The 20,967-nt window shown below is 41.0% G+C and overlaps 1 protein-coding gene across 2 annotated transcripts in view; it reads left to right on the top strand.

The window, feature by feature from the left end:
• FRMD3 (FERM domain containing 3) overlaps nucleotides 1-20,967 on the top strand; it is a 307,593-nt gene that overhangs the window by 158,402 nt on the left and 128,224 nt on the right. For both annotated transcript variants that reach the window (XM_043567036.1, XM_043567035.1), the window contains exon 3: nucleotides 9,803-9,845. In XM_043567036.1, the coding sequence (XP_043422971.1) occupies nucleotides 9,803-9,845 (43 nt within the window). The remainder of the gene's footprint in view (nucleotides 1-9,802; nucleotides 9,846-20,967) is intronic.

Raw genomic sequence — 20,967 nt, 5'->3', positions numbered from 1 at the left:
TTGGTTCAGAAGAGGGCACAAATCAATTAGGTTGAGGAGGTTTAAGTTCCTTCCATTAGAGAAGCTCTCACTGGACTTCCAGAAGGCAAGAACATCAGAGCTGATGGGAAACCAGCAGGTTTGGAAGTTTCAAATAGCTCTAGAGAACATTTTTAAGTCAAGCTGAGAAGAAGACTAGAATGTAACTATGATGTATAACTTGGAGAAATAAAAGCAGTATAGGTTAGGAAATGACGATTTGAGCAGATGTTTATTTCTTCATGTATGCTCAAGAAAATGTCATTTAAAGGTTGAACTGTAATTGTGTTCTGTCCACGGAGAGGAATAATGAGGAGTGCCTTAGCTTGGGCTGCGAGAAGAAAACACCTGCTTATGCAGGGCAATTAGTTCTCGCAGTTCTGGAGGCTGGAAGTCCAAGTTCAAGATGCTGACAGATTTGGTTCCCGGTGAGAACTGTCTTCCTGGCTTGCAGAGTGCTGCCTTTTGCTTGTGTGCACACTTGGGTGGGGGTGGGGAGAGCATGCAGGTGTTCTGGTCTATCTTCCTAAACTTATAAGGACACTAATCCCATCATGTGGTTCTACCCTCATGACTTCTTCTAAACCTTATTACTTTCAAAGTTACTGCTTCCAAATACTATCTCATTGGGGATTAGAGCTTCAATGTGTGAATTTGGTGGGGGTGGGGAGGACAAACATTCAGTCTACAACAATGAGTAGGAGTTCTAGTTCTCCACTGCTGTGTAACAAGTCTCCTCAAACACTCAGGGGTTTAAAGGAACACAATTTTATATATGCCAGGATTTGGGGGGTCAGAAATTTGAGCAGGGCTCAACTAGATGTTTCTTCTGTTCCACATGGTGTTGACTGGGCTCAGTCAGTGGTATTCAGCTAGTGGCTGAACTATTCTGGAGGGCAGGGGGCCCAAGGTCCTTTCATTCATATGCCTGGAACCTTGATGGGGGTGGCTGGAAGGTGGGGCTTGAGGGCCCCCTCCCTCTGCATGTGGTTTTGGGCTTCTCCACAGAGCCTGTCCATCTGGATGTTTGAGTTTCTTACAGAGCCCTTTTGAGTTCCAAGTACAGGTAGAGTCACTTACGAAATAAACTGTATGAAGAAGGTTTGGGGAAGAAGTGGTAAGTTTTGGACATGTTGAGTTTGGGATACTGTGAGATGATGAGTTGTTCAGTCTATAGTTGTGAACCTGGATCTGAAGCTTAATGAAGAGGTTTAGGCCACAGATGGATATTTTGGAGCACGTGAGGTTTTCATTACCTCAAAACCCTGAGGAGAGACTGCAGAGCTGAGGGAAAAAGACTAGAGAATAAGAGGAGAATCTGAAGGCTAAAGAACATCCATTAAAAAAAAAAAAAAAAAAAAAAAAGGATGTACAGAAGGAGAAGCCAGTAGAGGAGACCAACCAGGAACATTTAGAGCAGAAATAATAGAATGAGGAGAGGGAGACCTTCTGGAAACAAGGGTAGCTGGTCGACTTAATATAAGGAGAACGGGCTCCAGTGTTAAACATCAAGAAGGAAGGAGTAGGGGGGACATTATTGCTCAAGATCTAAGAGCTTTTATACCAGGAAGGCCGGGTTAAGTCCTGACTCTGCCTTTTGCTGATTGTATGACTTTAAGCAGCCTCTTTAACCTATGCCTCAATTTCTTTATCTGTAAAATGGGGACACTAATGGTGCCTATGCCACAGGGCTGTTATTTAAGTGCATTAGTCCATGTTACCAACATGTAACAGATCTTTTACTATATGCTTTAAAGAGTTTGAAAGCTTCGTGTGTTTGGCAGCTAGAAGATTTTTTTTAATTTTATTTTTTGAGAGAGAGAGCATGAGTGGGGGTGGGCAGAAAGAGAGGGAGACAGAGGATCTGTAGCAGGCTCTGCACTGAGCGCAGCAAGCCCTAAGTGGGGCTCGAACTCATGACCCACGAGATTATGGCCTGAGCTGAAGTCAGACACTCAACTGGCCACTCAGGTGCCCCTCTCCTTTTTCTTTCTTTCTTTTTTTTTTTAAGTTTTTATTTATTTTTGAGACAGAGAGAGACAGCATGAGCAGAGGAGGGGCAGAAAGAGGGGGAGATACAGAATCTGAAGTGGGCTCCAGGCTCTGAGCTGTCAGCACAGAGCCTGACGCGGGGCTCGAACTCATGGAGTGTGGGATCATGACCTGAGCTGAAGTCAGATGCTCAACCAACTGAGCCACCCAGGCGCCTCTGGCAGCTAGAAGATCTTTGACCTTAGAACAGTTTGATGACGATGTGAAATATCTATGGCTAGACAGCAAGTGTTACATGGTGACGAATTCCACTGCTTGAAGGAATCCCATCGTTTCTTCTATAATTGCATTTTGGTGTCTTAGTGTACTTTAAAATAAACAGCAGTTTGTGTTAATGTTAAACAGTTGATATTTTTACAACCTCTGTTGCATTTTCAGAGTACTACTGTTTTTTCCTTGAAGTATACATTAAGGATTTCTTGGATGTAGAGCAGGGCTTGGCACACAAGGGTCAGGATGGCCCCCATTTGTTTAGTAAATTTTTATGGGGACACAGCTATTTCTATTCATTTATGTATTGTTTATGGCTGCTTTTGTGTTCTGATGACAGAGTTGAGTAGTCCTGACAGACCATATGGGCCACAAAACCTAAAATATTTATGCTGTCTAGTCCTTTATGAAAAGAAAATGGTGCTGGTGCTTTCTTAGGCTTGCTGTTTCCACCTCTGTTTCCCATGGTGTTTCTTCTCCCAGCTGTTACTTCTATTTTGCTCATCCCTGAGAACCCAGAATGCAAGAGCAGTTATGGTTGAAGAAATACATTACACTGAAGCAGTGAAGGCTTTCTTGCGTAGGTTGATTTCCAGAAGGGCAACAACTCGTGAGTGTGCCTGGTCTGTAGACATTTTTGCTGTTGTTGGCATTGTGTTGTAGATTTCACTGAAACTGGAGTGGAAACCATTGGTTACTGGTAGCTAAATAGCTAGGGGCTAGCTCTAACTGGGCCATCCAGAACACTGTTGAGGTTGAGTGCATTCAGATGGCATTCTTTTTCCCCCTGCAGAGGCCACAGGGTCTAGAAATGGCATAAATTGGCTAGATAATGCAGGGAGACTGAGTTACTCTAGGGCTTTGTCCAGGTGAGATGTGAGAATCAGGCCATCTTTTCAGGGCTGTGATGGGAATTGGTCAGATTTTGGATCTGGTTACTCCTGAGGGGAAAGACAATCTCCTGTTTGGGAGATTCATTCATTCTTATTTAAAGCCCCATTGGTTATTTAACACATTTCTCTGGGCTATAGATTATTCTGGTTTAGGGCATCAAGGGTTTTGAGAAAGATAACAGAGAGGTGTGTAATTTATTCTGTGAATCAATTTCAACAGAAGCCCAACATTTGAAGATAACCAAGTGTGTTATATTGTTTACTTTTGGGAGTTCTGTTTTTTTTCCCCCTGGCTTAGCAGCTACCAAATTAAAAATCAATCTACTTAGTCACAAATCACCACCTCACACCCACCTTCCCTCCCCCCCACCAACTTCTCCTAAAGAAGCCAAAATTGGAAAGTATAAAAGAAATGCACCACTTCTATGATGGGGTAGAGAAAAATGATCTCTTAGGGCTAAGTGCAGCTGGGCCTTGCAAAATTAAAGAGATAACATTTATTGGCAATATTCTCATCCTTCAGGTTCATAGAATATGGAATGTGAGAACTGAAGGAATCTTAGGGTTCCTGGAATCTGCCCCCCCCCAAGACCACAGAGAAGGGAATGGGGACATAGAAGGGTTATTCAGCACTCTGCTTTTCACCCCTTTTGTGAGGCTTCCTTTGACTTTTCTTTGCATCAAGCTGCTATCAATCAAAATAAATTTGTTCTAAGAGGTGGCTTCAAATGTGGTCAAGCTGGATTGTTGAGACTGAAACCTTTGTCAAACTGGGACCTCTCATGGGGGATATACAGGTTACCGGGGTTCAAGCCTGAGGCAAAAGGAATAAAACCTTCAAAGGAAGAATTTTAAATACCATGGTGGGAGGGCAGTTTTGGGCAGGGAGTTAGGGAAGCTGTGTTGCCTCTGGATCCCAGAAGTGGATCCTGAGATAAAAATTCCAGTTTTGTTAGGCATTGTTCCCAGGAAGAAAGACTTGTGGGAGATTGGAGGGATTGGGACAGGGAACGGAAGGAGGTCCCACAAGTGTGTGATGTTGAGCAAAGTCGTGTGGCATGTAACTTGGGCTGAAAGCCAAAGAGGAGCTCTGGAAGAGTGGTAGGTTGTGCCTTAGAGTTGTCCCGACCAAGGGGTGAAGGAGCAGAGGTATTTATCCTTGGATACCTGTCACTTCTTAACCTGTCAGTTAACAGATGAGTGGGGAGGCTCGTTCTTCACCCTGCCTTGGATTCCAGTAACCTGAAGGCAGCCTTCCTAAAAAGGGTCAGGGTGCTATATAACCAAGGAGAAAATGGCATCGAGGGGATCTGAGCAGAGCCCTGGTGTTATCTCTGCAGATAAATTCCTGATACCTTCAGATCACACTGAGGGAACGCATCCTCCGATTGCTCTTACTTCTTAAGCTCCTTAGGTAGAATTAATAGTTGGGTCTTAGCCTCTTTAGTCTTTGGAATTCTTATTCTAAGTGAGAGTTCAGGAACTGAAGTTTTCAACTATTGTAAACTAGCCACAAATTCAGAGATTTGGCTGGCAGGCTTTTCTTTCTACCTCTCTTAGGGAACTTCAGTTTTCAGCAAGGAAAGAGACTTAAAAAAACAAAAACAAAAACTAGCATATTTCCCAAGTGGCAATTGAAAGGAAGATAGAATGTTCTGAGCCTTATTTCTAATTACCAAGCACACAGCATCATGGTTACTTTCTCACAGGTGTGTGATCCACCTGTACATATAGTAACAGCAGGAGTTGTTGGTGTGGTCTAGACTCAGCTTCATTGCCCAACTCTAAAAGGAAGAAGGAAAAAAGGTAGGAGAATTACCCTTCACGTAGAGCAAGAGGCAGGTGGGGAGGGAGTGTGGGAAGAAGAGAGTAGCCAAGGTGGGCTCACCAGAGAGGGGCTGTTGCACCAACTTGGGAGTGTCTCTGAGTGAACTCACAGAAGATAAGAACAGCTGGTGTTTTCTGAGCCTTCACTATGCTCCAAGTTCTGTTCTCAGAACTTCTTAATGAATTAACCTACTTCAACCTCATGATGCTGCTGTAAGGGAAGAAACAGAGGAAGTGGCCAAGCTGGGATTTGAACTCAGGCTGGCTTCTGAGCCGGACCAATGCTGGAGGCTCAGCTGGACCTGGCATCTGCCTGTTGTGGATGAAATTCTTCTTCTTGAGTCTAAATTACATAGAATCCACCTTTAACCTCTGAGTAGAGCTAAGCTTCCTTTTGAAAAAATTGACTTTTAATTATTCATGTAATGCATGAATACATGTAAAAAGTATGTTAAAACATCAGATAAACAGAAGTCATGGTTTCTTTTGAGCAACACCCCTAAATTCCTGTTACTTCCCTGTTATCCAGCCTCACTGGTATCAGTTTAGTGTGTATCATTTCAGGTCTTTAAAAATACATAGAGATGCTTATTATGTATTCTTTGGAAATATATGGTAGTTTAGTGTAGTTTTTACTTGGAAAACACATCAATTCTATGATACCAATAGTTCAGAGGTTCTCAAACATTGTTGATTTATGGCTCTGTCAGTATTTTAGTAATTATTTCATGGTGCCCTTGGTAAAAAAGAATATCTAACAGTGCTATCTGATAAGAGTGAGAGCCAACCAATTTAGTATTTATGTGCTAACAACTTAGTGCCATTTAAAATGTGACACACATGAAAATAGTATTTTCAGTTCATTCTTAACCACAATTACTTACGAACAGGATGTGTGTACCTGTTGGGCGCCCCATGGCTCCTCAGACTCTGGGATCGGATCCAATATTACCACGTTCATTGCCTCTCTCACACCTATTTTAGCACAGTACTTGCTTTTTATCACAGAAATCGCTAAAAACCCAGCTTTTCAAAAAGTATGATATCAAAAGGAATGTAGCATGATCTAATGTTGGAACCGGGAACTTCCTTGAGCTTATAGTTGGCACACTGGGTGTCTGACAGATGTCTAGAATGGCTGCTTTTCCCTGGAGTGTTTCAGTGTATGAATTGGGAACTGTGGCCATAGTTCTGAATTCAGTGTTTGCATCTTGCAGCATGCTTTAGAGACCTAACCATGTTAACACATAAAGATCTACCTCCTATAAAACACTGTAGAATCTGGAATATGAACAGATTACAATTTGCTTACCATTTTCCTGATGATGGCCATTAACATTCTAATACTTTATAATTGTAGTATTATAATTATGCAGTGAGAATCTTTGTTATGTTCCTCTATGTTCACATGGACAAATTGTGGGATAAAGGAATTGCTGGGCCATAGGCCAGTCAGATATTTAGATTTTAATAGATACTAGAGATTGACCCTTTCTGAAGAAATGATTTCCTATAATCCCTTGACACATGACTACTGCTGGCTTATTTTTCTTAGGGCTCTACACCCCATGACTGTACTGTTGTATAAGGATCATTGTCCTGGAAGAATATTTAGTGGTCACACTGTAGACATAGGTAATTAAGACACACAAGGTTTGGGGTGCCTGGGTGGCTCAGTCAGTAAAGCGTCCTCCTTTGGCTTGGGTCATGATCTCACAGCTCATGGGTCTGAGCCCTGACAGCTCAGAGCTTGGAGCCTTCTTTGGATTCTGTGTCTCCCTCTGTCTCTGCCCTCCCCCACTCATTCTCTCTCTCTCTCTGTCTCTCTCTCTCTCTCTCTCTCTCTGTCTCTGTCTCTGTCTCTCTCTCTCAAAAGTAAACATTAAAAAAAAACCAAGATACACAAGGTTTGAGAGGCAAGCATGGGGTGTGAATAGGCCAAGAGGAGAAGGAAGGTCAGAACCCATCAGAAACTTCAGGGTGTATTTTGTAGGACAATGAGGAAGCCAGTTAATTTTGAGTAAATTTATTTCAGGGCACGGATGGCAAATACATTGCAGATGTACCTTAAATATTCCCTACCCCTCCATGGCAGACATAGCCAATCCATCATGGTACTCATTCTCACTGAGCCTTGAAACCCTCTTCGCAGCCCTGGGAGATTGCCACTGACTAACTAGTATGGGCACATAAAGTGAAATGTACCTGTCCTCCCTGGAGGCAGAGAGGAAGAAGAGCGGCAGGTTGAAGTTTGGCAGAGAAGAGCTAAGGAGTTCACAGGATGCCAAGGAAGGAGAATTCAGAAAGTGTACTTCAGTCTTTGTGACCGGTGATTCTCCTCTGTGAAACAATAGCAGTAGGTATTGATCTCCGTAGGTATTTGTTTTCTTGCCTTAGTTCTAAATTACCCTATTTATTTCTAGAAAATAATTTAATCATCAGAAGCCCCTTTTATTATTCTCCTCCATGGGATGTCGTCTACCAATTAAACTGTACTTAAGTATCCTCAGGATCCGCAAACAAGCATTTATTGATATTTTTCACCTGCCAGGCACTGTGTAAATGTCTTATGTTTATTCACTTTTTATTCACTTCTAAAATCCTTACAACAACACTACAAGGTAGGTACTATTGCTATTCCCGTATTATAGTTGTGGAAACTGAGAGAGAGGTAAAACACTTGGGGCCACTTACTAGCTGTATAACTTTGTGCGATCAATATATTTCCCACTGTTCATTTATAACTGTGTAAATGCCAAGCGTCACTTCTGATTAGAAACAGGTAACCAAGGGGCGCTTGGGTGGCTCAGTAGGTCGATCGTCCAACTTCGGCTCAGGTCACGAGTTCACGGTTCGTGGGTTTGAGCCCCGCATCGGGTTCTGTGCTGACAGCTCAGAGCCTGGAGCCTGCTTCGGGTTCTGTGCCTCCCACTCTCTCTGCCCTTCCCCAACCCATGCTGTTTCTCTCTCTCTCTCTCTCTCTCTCTCTCTCTCTCTCTCTCTCTCTGTCTCTCTCTTTCTCTCAAAAATAAACATTAAAAAAATTAAGAAAAAACGAAAAAGAAACACATAACCAAAAGTAGAATGGTGGTTTCCAGGGGCCTGGAGAGAGGGGACTGGGGAGTGACTGTTTCCTAGGACTAGAGTTTCAGTTTTACAAGATGAAAGTGCTCTAGAGGTGGGTGGTGGTGGTTTCCCACCATTATGAATGTATTTAATACCACTGAACTGTACCATTGAAAATAGTTAGGATGGTGAATTTGATATGTATTTTACCACAATTAAAAAAATGAAAAAAGGAGATAAACAGCGTTCTCAAGATGAGCTGATAGAATTTTGATCAGAAGCAAAGAAACTTGCTCTTTCAGTTTGTGCAATACGTCAGAGGTAAAGGCACAGTTTTCTGTCAAACTCTTCACGATGCTGATGTAGTTAAAAGACCCCTAGTCTTGTTTTTGAAGGTTGCAGAGCTCTGACACCCTGGATTGGAAACTATTGATTTGACTGCTCAATTTTTCAGCTCCTGGGGAAAGAAGTGATGTTTGTTGAGGAGACTAATATGTTTTAGAGCAAACTGATCTGTTGGGAGGCAGAATGGCCAAGGTTAAGGGCCTGTGCTCTGGAATCCCGCTGCACACTGCCTCACCATTTGTTCTCTGAGTGACCTTAGGCTAGTTGTTTAATATTCTGAGCTCCCTGATTTCGCATCTGTAAATGGGGTGGTAGTGATGACCCATGGAATTGCTTAGAGTAACACCTGACATTTAGGAAGCCCTCAACCAATGCTAGTGCTTATTAAACTTCATGGTTGTACATGGATATCAAACGGTAGGGACAATACGGAACTTTGAGGCTTGCTGGATGGGACAAATGGGGTGTAAGCCTCAACTCATGGTGAGCATCCTCTTTTGTCTCTAGTATTGAGCATGGGGGATGCCCAGTAAGTGTGGGCTCTCTGATCTCCCGATGGATACCAGTGGCACTCCTCGTAGTGTCTTTATAAACTGCAGGTGTACAGAGTGACGCTTCTTGACATTTCCCAAGTGGCTTCAGGGACACCCTGGTTAGTGATCTCAAAAGTCACCTGGCTCTTAGCATGTTGAAGTGACCTCCACACGTGGTGTGGAATGAGCCAGCCACTGGGCCCAGCATGGTATCGGCTTTGAATGCCTGTCACTAACACCATTCTGAGCTACCCAAGTCTTTGGGCATCTTTGTTTTGTGGTACAGTTGGTTTTTCTTCTGGATGATCTCAGGCCTTTGAAGTTAGATATTTAAAGTCCTCTGTTCCTCCCTACTGTAAAGGGAGAATTGCCTCTGTGTGACGGGGCTAATGCTGGCTTGGCCCACTGTTCACCTGAACAGAGGCTACCTGGCAGGGGAGCAGGGTGCTGAAACTGTCTTGGACTGTGACTCTTTGAGGTCATGGATGTCGAAGTCTTCAGCCATCTGTGACTTGCCCAGAGCAATGGAACTGTATCACCTAGGAGTCCACTAGAGCCGTGAGAATATCCCATTGAAGTGCATGTTCTCTCCCTTGTTCTTCTCTCTTAGCAACTGTGTGACTCATACACTACTCAGAAAGTACTAATTCTCTGTAATTTATACCCTTGCCTATTGTATTCTTATTGCAGAATTGTTTGCGTTGATCTTCAGAAGGCAGAACCTTGAGGAATATCTATGGGAACCAAGACTGTACTTTGGAAAAAGACTATCTGTATTAAATTTCTTTTAGTTATTAAGTATGTGTCATGTGTATGGTTCAGCTGTTTGACCCATAATCTCTGCTTTTTTCTTCCTAGCACTGGCTTGAACCTAACAAGTCCATCTCCAAGCAAATGAAATGTAAGTGTCAATCTGTGGTTTCACTTTTGCTACGAAATGTCCAAAGATAGGTCCTGTCTCTTAACAAAATTTCTCCTGCCAGGGAAGAAATGGATGGAGGGAGATGAACATGTGTGGGTGGGGGCTTCTCTCTCTTAGTGGGTGCTGTGTAACTTCTCTTATTTTCTGGCCTTTGCCTTCCTTGAAGTCACTATCACCTCACCTTCATATTTCATATTTGAACAGGAACGTTGGAATTAGATGACTAAGTATCTGTTCAACATAATCACCAGGTACCTGGTTCCTTTGGATTGTGGAGGTTGCTAGTAGGTGGTTCAGGATGGGAGGTGCAGTCTTGGGGGGATAAGGAAAGCAGGTGTATTTTGAAACTAGAATCTTGCCAGTAACTTTATTGAAGATTGTATTATTCTTTTGTACTCCTCAAACTCCATACAATAATTTTTCCCCCTTAGTAATTGTTTTCAAGCCCTCATGACGTTCTGAACTACTTTTTTTTTTTTTTTTTTTTTTTTGGTGGGGGGAAACAGGCAACAGATGTTGCCTTGGGAAACATCTTTCTAGAACAGCTGGTCATCTACTTTGGGCATTGTGAAGAGGGTGTTGACTAGGTCCTGGATGGCATGGTGTTTTGTCCTGATCATCTGTGCCAGGCTATAGGCAACCTGCTTTTATTTATGGCTCGGAGGAGGGCTTTTGAAATGCATTTCAGAAATTCATTGCCTGCCCTGAAATCCATTTATCCTTCCATGTCAACTTTCCCAGGGTTCTGAAATGTAGGCGATAAATCAGTTTCTCATCAGAAATCAGTTTAGTGCATATTATGTCACTTATCATTATTCAGGGGATTCTTTCCTTTTTCAAATATGAAGAAATTATTCTGGGCAGGCCTTTTAAGTGGAAGAAGGAAGAAACCAAACACGGATGGCAAACTAGCCACTAATACATTTATTGCTTAACCCTCTTTCCCCACCTCCCCCCATCCTCCCTCTCTTGTTCCCTTCCCCCCCATCCCTCCTTCTTTTTATCCCTTCCCATTCTTCTTCCTTCCCTCCCCTATGTCTCAGGAGCAAACAAACTCTGGATCAATGCAGGAAGGACAACTAAGTTGTTCTGTGGCAGGCTAATGCCCATGGCTGCTGGGAGCCATGGCTGTTGCAGGGAGCTGGCAGGAAAGATGTATGAGGTGAAAACAAGGGCAGCAGTGGACATGTGAAGTCCAGAGAGGTCAGTGCGTTGGGGTGTAACTGGAATAGAATTGGGTCAGGCATCCAAGAAGAAATAGCAGGACAGGTATCAGGAGGCTCCATATAGAATGATATGCAGGATAATAAGAGTGAATAGCATGTCCAAAAAAATTGCTGATGCCTAGCTTTTATCCCTTGGCTACTAAGTTTCGATATTTTTGTTTATGTATGTAAAAGTGTTTAGACAATTTTTCAGTAAACTTATTTTCATATTTAATGATTCTTTGACTTTGGTTCTTCAATGTCATGCAATATTTTCCTTAGGCTACACACAGTTTAAAAATATAAATATCTTTAAAGTCGGATGTATTTCAGTACTTAGAAGAAAAAAAAACCTTGTAATTTGTAAAGAATTTGCTGCTTAAGAGCTTTGTTCCCATGCTAAGTAAACCTGAACAACCAACTGGAAATGTATAATGTTTGGTAAAAATGTTTTAAAGATTGACATTTGACTACTGGGTAATGTCAATCTAATGACAAATGAAATCTGAATCTGGATAAAAGCTGTGTAAAATTCAATTTCCAAACCAGATGGGGTGACTCACTAGCTCTAGGAAGTGGTAAAGGTCTTGTCCATCACCCAGTCGGCTGTTGTATTTTTGAGGACATTACTGAACAAGAAATTATGTAATTTTCCCAAGATCACAAATCTAGTTTTGTTGTTGTTGATGATGGTGTCTTTTAGTATCAAGAATTTCTTTATTCTTATATGTATATCCTGGAAACATTAACTTTAAATTAGAAAAAAATTTAAAACAGGGCTTGTATATTGTTAACTCAGAGAAACTGGGTTCAACTCCTGGAACTCATCCAAAAGGATCTATCTGGTTGCGGAACTCCAGGCAACTTCCTTCTTGGGTATCCTTTTATACTTTGACTGCTTTTGAGAAGCCATTGAGGACAAAATTTCTTGGAGGAACGGTTTGATGGTAGACTTTCAGGTTCTTTTCCCTGACCCTATTGAGATACCTTTACCTATGGGTGTTCCTAGGAATGGTGTTTCCCAGGGTTGGCTGAGGTCAGCTGCCCTGATTAACAAACTCTCTACAAAGGCATTATTATTTCTTACTAGCATTTTTTTAAACTTTATTTTTATTTTACTTTTTATTTAAAGGTTTTCAATTTTAATGAGATATAAATTTTTTTTTTCAACGTTTATTTATTTTTGGGACAGAGAGAGACAGAGCATGAATGGGGGAGGGGCAGAGAGAGAGGGAGACACAGAATCGGAAACAGGCTCCAGGCTCTGAGCCATCAGCCCAGAGCCCGACGCGGACTCAGAGATCCGCGGAATCTCACGGACTGAGAGATCGTGACCTGGCTGAAGTCGGACGCTTAACCGACTGCGCCACCCAGGCGCCCCTCAATTTTAATGAGATATAATTGACATGTAACATTGTATAAGTTTAAGATGTGTAACATAATGATTTGATATATGTATATGTTGCAAAATGATTACCATGGTAAGATTAGTTAATATCCATTACCTCACATAGATATTCACACCTCATGTATTAAAATAGGTTTTAAATGTCCATGCTTTTTCTTAGTTCAAAATAATTTAAAATGAAAACTCAAACTATTTCCTTTCTCTTCCCCCTTGTATCTCCAAGCCCACTCTGAAGAAATAACTGTTAACAATATTTTGTATATCCTTCTGGGATTTCTTATGTATATATAAACTTCCCCAATGTATGTGAGACCTTTTATAAACAAAAAATGAGATCAATCTGTAAACATTTTTCTGCACGTTGTTATTTTTTAGTAATTTTAGAGGTTTTTTTTTTTTTTTTTTTTTTTTTTTTTTAGTATCGGTGATTGATGACTGGCTTCATTTTAAAAATGGCTGATAATTACATGCATGTATAATTAATAGACATCAAAATATTTTCTAATATTTTTCTATTATACATTATGCTACAATAAACATTCTTGTATGTACTTTCTTGAATCTTATGCAAGTACATCTGTATTAGAAATTCCTTTTAGAAATGAAATTGTTGGGTTAAAAGTTATACATATTTTTCATTTCCTTAGTGATAAATATCCATTTAAAGACCTTATAGTAAGTTATTCCCAACAATGTTACATGACAGTGCTTGTTTCCCCCAAATCTTGTTGAAAATAGGCAGAATCAAACTTATTTTTATGTTGACTCCAAATATTAAGGAAGAGAAATATTTAATTGAGAGAATAGTTAGTTGGACAGCTCCTTAGTTTGGTATACATTTTAAAGTGGAAAAACTTCTTAAACCAAAGTCTTTTTCTCCTCTGAACTTAAATTTTACTTTTTAAATGAACATAAGGTAAAATTGACCTAATTTTGGTGTATAGTTCTATAAATTTTAACATACAGGTTTGGATAATCTCCAGTACAGTCAGGGTAGAGACTATATCCATCACCCTCAAAACCTCCCTTGTGCTCTCCTTTTGTAGTCACACACCTCCTCCCCTAGCCACTAGCAACCCCTGATTTGTTCTGTCAGTATAGTTTGTGTCCTTTGAGAATGTCATATAAATGGAATCCTAAAGCATGCAATCCTTTGAGACTGGCTTCTTGAATCAGCATTAATTACTCGGAGAATCAGCCAAGTTGCTTTGTTTGTGGATACATGAAACAAAATTAATTTAAAAAATTGGTCTTTGTAAATGTCAAGAAAGTGATGAACCTCTAGCAAGACTGATAAAGAAAAAAAAAATAGAAGACACAAGTTACCAATACCAGGAATGAAAGAGAGGCTATCACTACAGACCCCACAGAACAACTCTGGGCATTTAAGTTTGGCAGCTTAGATGAAATGGGCTCATTCCTCAAATACCAGGAATTACCAAAACTCACCCAATATGAAATACATAACTTGAGAATTTTTGTAATTATCAAAGAAAGTAGGTTAAAAAACTTCCAGACAAGAAAATCTCCAACCCATTTGCTATTGCTCTGTTGCTGCCAGAGCCCCCTTTGCCTTAACTAGGAGCTTCTCTTGGAGCTTTCACCATCCATGGTGGTGCCCTTCCAGTATCTCAGAGATCTCTCCAGGGGATACCATAGGAAAAGACTGTGGAGAATCCAACACCAGTTCAGTGGTCCTTTGAATTCTTGTTGTCTTTTCCACTTTACCTACTATTATTTACTTTCCAGTGTCCTTAGGTAGCTGCTGTACACATTCTGTCCAGGTTTTATAGCTGCATTCAGTGGGAGAGACAGGGTAGGGTGCAATGAATCAGTACTTCCTGGAACTGGAACCTTCAGATCAAACTTTTTATCGTTCCTTGTTGACTAGGTCAAAATGAAGGTAGGCTACATAATTTGGGCAGTATTAAGGGGAATATCTTCTTCATTTCCCTATTCCATCATTGCATGTCCATAAGTTCAAATGTGGACTGTGCTTTGATCTTTTTCTTTCCAGAGTATTCAGATAGTGGGTTGTCTGCAGATTAAGTGTTAAATGAAATGGGATATTTTGGATGTTTGGTTTTCAGAGTCTTTCTTTCCCATGTAGGAATAGTGAATGTTCTCACCTATACCCTACAGATTTTGGCCTTGTTCCCATAACTGTAGAATGTAGTTTAGTGTGTTCACATGTAGTAGCACACATCAAGAGAACAGAACTTTCATATCTTGTAGGATCTATTTAACCACAAAAACTGTATTAGCATGAAGAGGTTTTAAAAAGTTATACATTATGACTCAGACATGCACAAATGTGACATTATTTCCCCATGACTGAATTCAGTTTGCTGTGAGCCTCTTTTCCTTTGGGGACAAAAAAGTTCAGTCTTGCCACTTCAGGGTAATTTAAGATCTGCCAGTTTAGAATTTGATCTCTTTCAGGAAATTACTCAGTGAATTCATTATTTAAACATAGTCACTTGAAAGTGCATACTTCCGTATTGGGGTATTTTTCCCATACCAAGAGCTTTTCCTCTTTCTCCATTCCCAGAATGGCATCATGAGGCAGGGGAAGCTTACGTATCATCATGGTGGTGAGGGTGACATCTCTCTTGTGCCCAGTCCTCTGAATCTTCCTGTGGCCTGTCTTCTGTGACTTGGCCTTTGTTTGCTGCCCTCTTTCCCCACTGCATCCTCTGGGAATGTGACTGGTCCCATTTGGCCTTTCAGTGTGTGCTGGCATATGCTGCTAAGACCTGTGCTCCTGGCCATGGTCTTGCCCTGCACATCTACAGAGTGTCACTCTGGTGGTGCCCTCTCCAGGTACCTTTCACTCACTGGCTCTTAGCACTTCTGTATTTACCACTGGGACAGGCAGACACTGCTCAGCCTCTTCTGTGCCATGCTTCAGCCTCAGGAAAACTTATGTACACCATGTAAGGTCCTCCTCTGCTTAAACACAGCATGGGGCCATTTCTTCAGTGTCCTTCACTGACACTCACAGTGTCCTTCAGTGTCCTTCAAAGTTGTAACACAACACTTCCCCAAACTACTCCAGGATTTCTTTGTCTTGCTCCCATGCCTCACTCTGTTCAGCCAAGCTAGGGTGTTCAGGGGTGCTGGATGCCTTTGCATAGCTCCATATAGCATCTTAAATGTGGTTTTGTCCTCTGGGTCTCTCCAGGCTCTCTACTTGTCTTCCTTCCTCACCCCCTACCCACAATTGATACTGGTTTTTGTCCTTGGATACAAGATTAATATCCTGAAACAATACTTATTCATAAGCAGCAACTATTTCTGAAATGTAATGGGAAAAAGGACTATTGCTTACAATAGCAATAACAAATAAAAACATAAATTACTCACAAATAAATATAACAAGAAATGTGCAAAATCTATATAAATTTTGAAATTTTACTGTGGAGTAGATAAAAAGAGTTCAGTAAATGGAGACTTCTTAGCTTCCATTTGATATTGCGAAGGTCAATTTTTTTTTGCAAATTAATGCATACCTTCAAATAATTTTCAAATCAAAATATCAATGAGATCCCTTATGGCATTTAACAAACTGATTCTAAAGCTCATTTACAGGGGCGTCTGGGTGGCTCAGTCGGTTAAGCGTTAACTTCAGCTCAGGTCATGATCTCATGGTCTGTGAGTTTGAGTCCTATGTCAGGCTCTGTGCTGACAGCTCAGAGCCTGAAGCCTGCTTCTTCGGATTCTGTGGCTCCCTCTCTCTCTGCCATTCCCTGTTCATGGTCTATCTGTCTGTCTGTCTGTCTGTCTCTCTCTCTCAAAATAAACATTTAAAAAAATGTGAAAAAGGCTCATTTACAAAAGAAAATGCTTCGGAATAGCTGATAAATATGTGAAAAAGAACAATGATAGGGTCCTTGTTTTATTAGGTAGCAAATCAAGGCATATGAGCTATAATTATTGAGTCCTCGTGATAGACATGTTAAGATAGACACAGGAATAGGAAAAGAAACCAAACAGAAAAAGAAAAAAACCCTTCAAACTGACCCATTATTTGTGAGAATATGGGTTATGATAAAGATTGTATTTCCTATCAGAAAGATGGATTTCAAGGCACGATTTTATGGATTGCCTTTCCACTTGGAAAAAGAAAAGAAGCTAAAGACCTACCTCACACCATGGGATTAATTCCTGATAAATTCAAAAGCCCAATATTTTTAATCATCTATACAAGTTTTAGGTAAAAATTCAGGACTATTTCTTATAATTATGGAATAGGGCTTCCTAAGGAAAATATAAAAAACAGAAATAATGAAGCAAAATGCTGACAAATTTGTGGAATAATTAAACTCATGTACCAGAATATTTGCTTTGCTACTGCAAATGAGCAGTAGATTTTCAGTAAATATTTGTCGAGTGAATGAGTATAAAACAAATTATAAATAAATGAAAACACAAGCAAAATAAATAATGGAAGAGCATTTGCCAACTACCTAACGAGTCGTAAATATGCAGAATCTATAAAGTGTGATGGTATAAACCCAAAGATAAACAACTCAATAAAAAATGTGTAAAGACCCGTAGAAGGAATAAAAATAAATGGCCAGGAAACTCATAAACAGGTGCTCAATATCATTAGTAACAAGGAAAATGTAAATTAAGGTATTTTTTGTTACACTGGGAAAATGGTTAATACTGATAATATCCAATTGATGAGGATGAGGGTAACACTTCTGGTGGGGGCGTATAAACTAGAAAAGCCATTTGGGAGGGAAATTTGGACTTATCTTTCTAGCTTAAAGATGTCTGCATCCCTCACACGCTAATGACAAACGATCTGTCCTGGGCATAATAAGTGAAGAACTGTAACAAAATGGTGGTAATTTAACCATTGGATTCCTTTTAGTTCTTTCATTTTTGTCAAAGAGCTCAAACAAGCAGCTGGAAGGTAATATAAAAATTATGTTTTAGCTGATTTGATGACATTTTTGTTGTTGAATTAAAATTCTCTCTAAAGGTATCAGCCATCGCTCATTTGGACTCATCTGATGAGTTAACTTTCTCTCTGTGTAGAATAAACTGCTTTGTATAGGAGATTCTTGAATTTTAATTTTGCGTTGTGCAATGATATGCTTCATAGGTTAGTTTAGAATGATTAACAATATTCAACATCAAAATTTATGAGACTAAGTGGTGAATTCAAAGAAAGTACCTAGGATATTTAAAGTGTAAATCAGAAGTAAAAGTGTAGATGTGTTTAAAAAAAAAATGCCTATGTCTTTTGATCCAATGAGCTCATCTCCATGAATCTATTGAAAGCAAAGTTTATCCAAGCACAGGTATATATTGATGCAAGGATATCTGTTGTAGTGTTGCTTATAGCACCGAGAATTGGAAGAAATAAAAAGCCTGTAATTTTGGCAAGGCTGAATAAATTGTGGGATACAGACAGTCGTTAGCCTGTAGTATTGACACTGAAAAATTTATTAGATAGATCTTGGAGTTAAGAAAGCAGGTAAAGATACCGCCTAGAGAATGATCCCTATATATGAAAATAAACAGATTATTTTATTTTATTAAAAAATTTTTTTTCAATGTTTATTTATTTTTGAGACAGAGAGAGACAGAGCATGAACGGGGGAGGGTCAGAGAGAGGGAGACACAGAATTTGAAGCAGGCTCCAGGCTCTGAGCTGTCAGCACAGAGCCCGACGTGGGGCGCGAACTCACAAATCACGAGATCATGACCTGAGCCGAAGTCGGACGCTTAACCGACCAAGCCACCCAGGTGCCCCTAAACAGATTATTTTAGATGAATATGTAAGTGCAGAGAAATTCTGCAAACGTCTGTACTAACTGGTTACCTCAGGGGAAGAGAGGGTAGAGGGAGGTGATGAAATACACTCTATTATATATAGTTATATTTTGGGGGCACTTGGGTGGCTCAGTTGGTTAAGCATCTGACTCTTGATTTTGGCCCAGGTTGTGATCTTGTGGTTGGTGGGATTGAGCCCTGCGTCTGGCTCTGTGCATGGAGACTGTTTGGGATTCTCTCTCTCTCTCTCTCTCTGTCTCTGTCTCTGTCTCTCTCTCTCTCTCTCTCTCTGTCTCTCTGTCTGTCTTCTCTCTCTTCTCTCTCCCCCTGCCCCTCTCCTGCTTGCATTCTCATTATCTCTCTCTCTGTCTCTCTCTCTCTCAAAATAACTGCATATTTTTAAGTATTTATATGTTTTACTCAGATCCTTTTTTTAAAGTTTATTGTGTGTGTGTGTGTGTGTGTGTGTGTGTGAGAGAGAGAGAGAGAGAGAGAGAGAGAGAGAGAGAGAATCCCAAGCAGGCTCCATGCTCAGCACAGAGCCTGATGCAGGGCTCAAACCTATGAACCATGGGACCATAACCTGAGCAGAAATCAAGAGTCGGATGCTTAACAGTCTGAGCCACCCAGGTACCCCTTCTCATATCTTTTACAATGAGAATATTTTCCTAGATCTCTTGGTAATAAAGAAAAAACAAACAGAAGGAGAGACTGTTTTATGTATAAATTGAGAAAGAGAGGGAGAGGGAAAGTTAGGGGGGAGAGAAGTGGGGAGTGAGGAAGGGAGGAATCAAAGTTCATTATGTATTAAGAATGTACTATAGAAGGGTGCCCAGGTGGCTCAGTCGGTGAAGCACCCGATTTAGGCTCAGGTCATGATCTTGCGGTTCATGGGTCCGCGTCGGGCTCTGTGCCTACAGCTCTGAGCCTGGAGCCTGCTTCAGATTCTGTGTCTTCCTCTCTCTCTGCCCCTCCCCCACTCATGCTCTTCCCCCCCCCCAAAAAATAAATAAGCATAGAAATTAAAAAAAAAAAAAGAATCTGCTATAGCAAAAACATACCTAGATGAAAGAAGGCTCACCTCCAGGGAGGTTCTCTGCTTAATCCTGGCTGGTACCTGATTAGCCCCGCTGGATAGTTAAGATCACCTTCTTGCCCTATTTATCAGACACTGTGCTGCTGCCAAGCACCCTGAAGGAACAGGGGTGCTTGAAAATGGCTTTTGCATGCAAATCAGGATGGGGATTACTGCCAGCTTCTGCATAATACATGGTGTAACTCAGCCATAGAGCAATGTCGAGTCAAGTTTGCTGGCTGGTGTCTGGAGCGTTCCTTCCCTGAAGTTATGACGGCTCTGCCTGGAAGCCTGAGAGGGCATGTAATTTCTCTCTCTGATGGCGCTGTTTGTGAAACTTTGTATTTATGTGGCATTCTTTAGCTTTCCGGCACCCCTTGAGGCTAATCTACTGAATAGTCCCCTTGCTGCTGAATAATTTCCTCAAAGGGGAACGTATCTTCTTCTGCAGCATACAGAGAGAGTACAAGGAGCCTAGATTTTTGCTCTGGGGTGAGGAACCATACCATAGGTCCCATACCTATCCATGAGGCCAGTTTGGATGCCCGCCTGCCACCGGTTTTGTTCTTCCAGTGACTCTGCTTGCTGAGTCCGTTGGTTTCCTCGAGGGCTGCCATGACAAAACTATCCCCACTGGGTGGCTTAGAAAAACAGAAATCCATTCTCTCACAGTTGTGGAGACTGGAAGTCTGAACTCAAGGTATCAGCAGGGCCATGCTCCCTCTGAAGGCTCTAGGAGAGAATTCTTCCTTGCCTCTTCTTGCTCTTGGCGGTTGCTGGCTGGCCTTGGTGTTCCTTCCCTGGCTTGTAACTGTATCATTCCAATTCCTATCGCCATCTTCATATCACTTTCTCCCTGTGTTTCTCTGTGTCTGTGTCCAAGTCTGTTTCCTTTCTCTTACAAAGATAACAGTCATTGGCTTTAGGGATCACTCTAACCCAGTAGGACTTCATGTTAATTACATCTGTGAAGACCCTATTTCCAAATAGGGTTACATTTTGATGTTCTCGGTGGGCAGGAATTTCCCAGGGAACACTACCCAGCCCATTGCACAGTGACCTCCACTCAGATCTCCCACATCCTTTAATATTTCTGTTTATTCTTTCAGTTACCTTCATGCTTTTGCTTTGTGGCTCATTTCCCCACTTTTTGTATGTGTTCTTTCTTGCAGACCTCGATCATATGCTTCTGATAGTAAAGTTTCATACATTTTACTTCTCCAGACACCCATAGTGACAGTAACCTCATCTCTGACCTCTTGAGGCGGTCTGTCCCATTGGCCTCATTATATACTTGTCTAATCATATCCCCTGTATTTAATTTGGAAGATTTCTTCACCTGGTCCATGGCTTAAGCTAGGGCTATGCATGTAATCAGTACCTAATAAATGCTTGTGGACTAGAATCAAAAATGTTCCTTTTAGGGACCAGGTAAAAGAAGATCAACTGTCGTGTTCTTTAAAAACAAATCAAAACACACACCTGATGAAAACCCATTGCATAAATCAAGTAACTGTAGGTCTCCAGCTGTTGTGGTTTAGTTGTGGCTGTTTTCATTCTTTCCAGCTTTCTTCATTCCATTGCTTCTCTCCAGCTTTGGAAGCCAGCTTCTGTTATTCTAGT

Source organism: Prionailurus bengalensis, chromosome D4 (assembly GCF_016509475.1).
Source record: "Prionailurus bengalensis isolate Pbe53 chromosome D4, Fcat_Pben_1.1_paternal_pri, whole genome shotgun sequence".
Classification (NCBI taxonomy): domain Eukaryota; kingdom Metazoa; phylum Chordata; class Mammalia; order Carnivora; family Felidae; genus Prionailurus; species Prionailurus bengalensis.
Note: the sequence above shows the minus strand (reverse complement) of the source record. Positions and strands in the feature narration are given on the sequence as shown.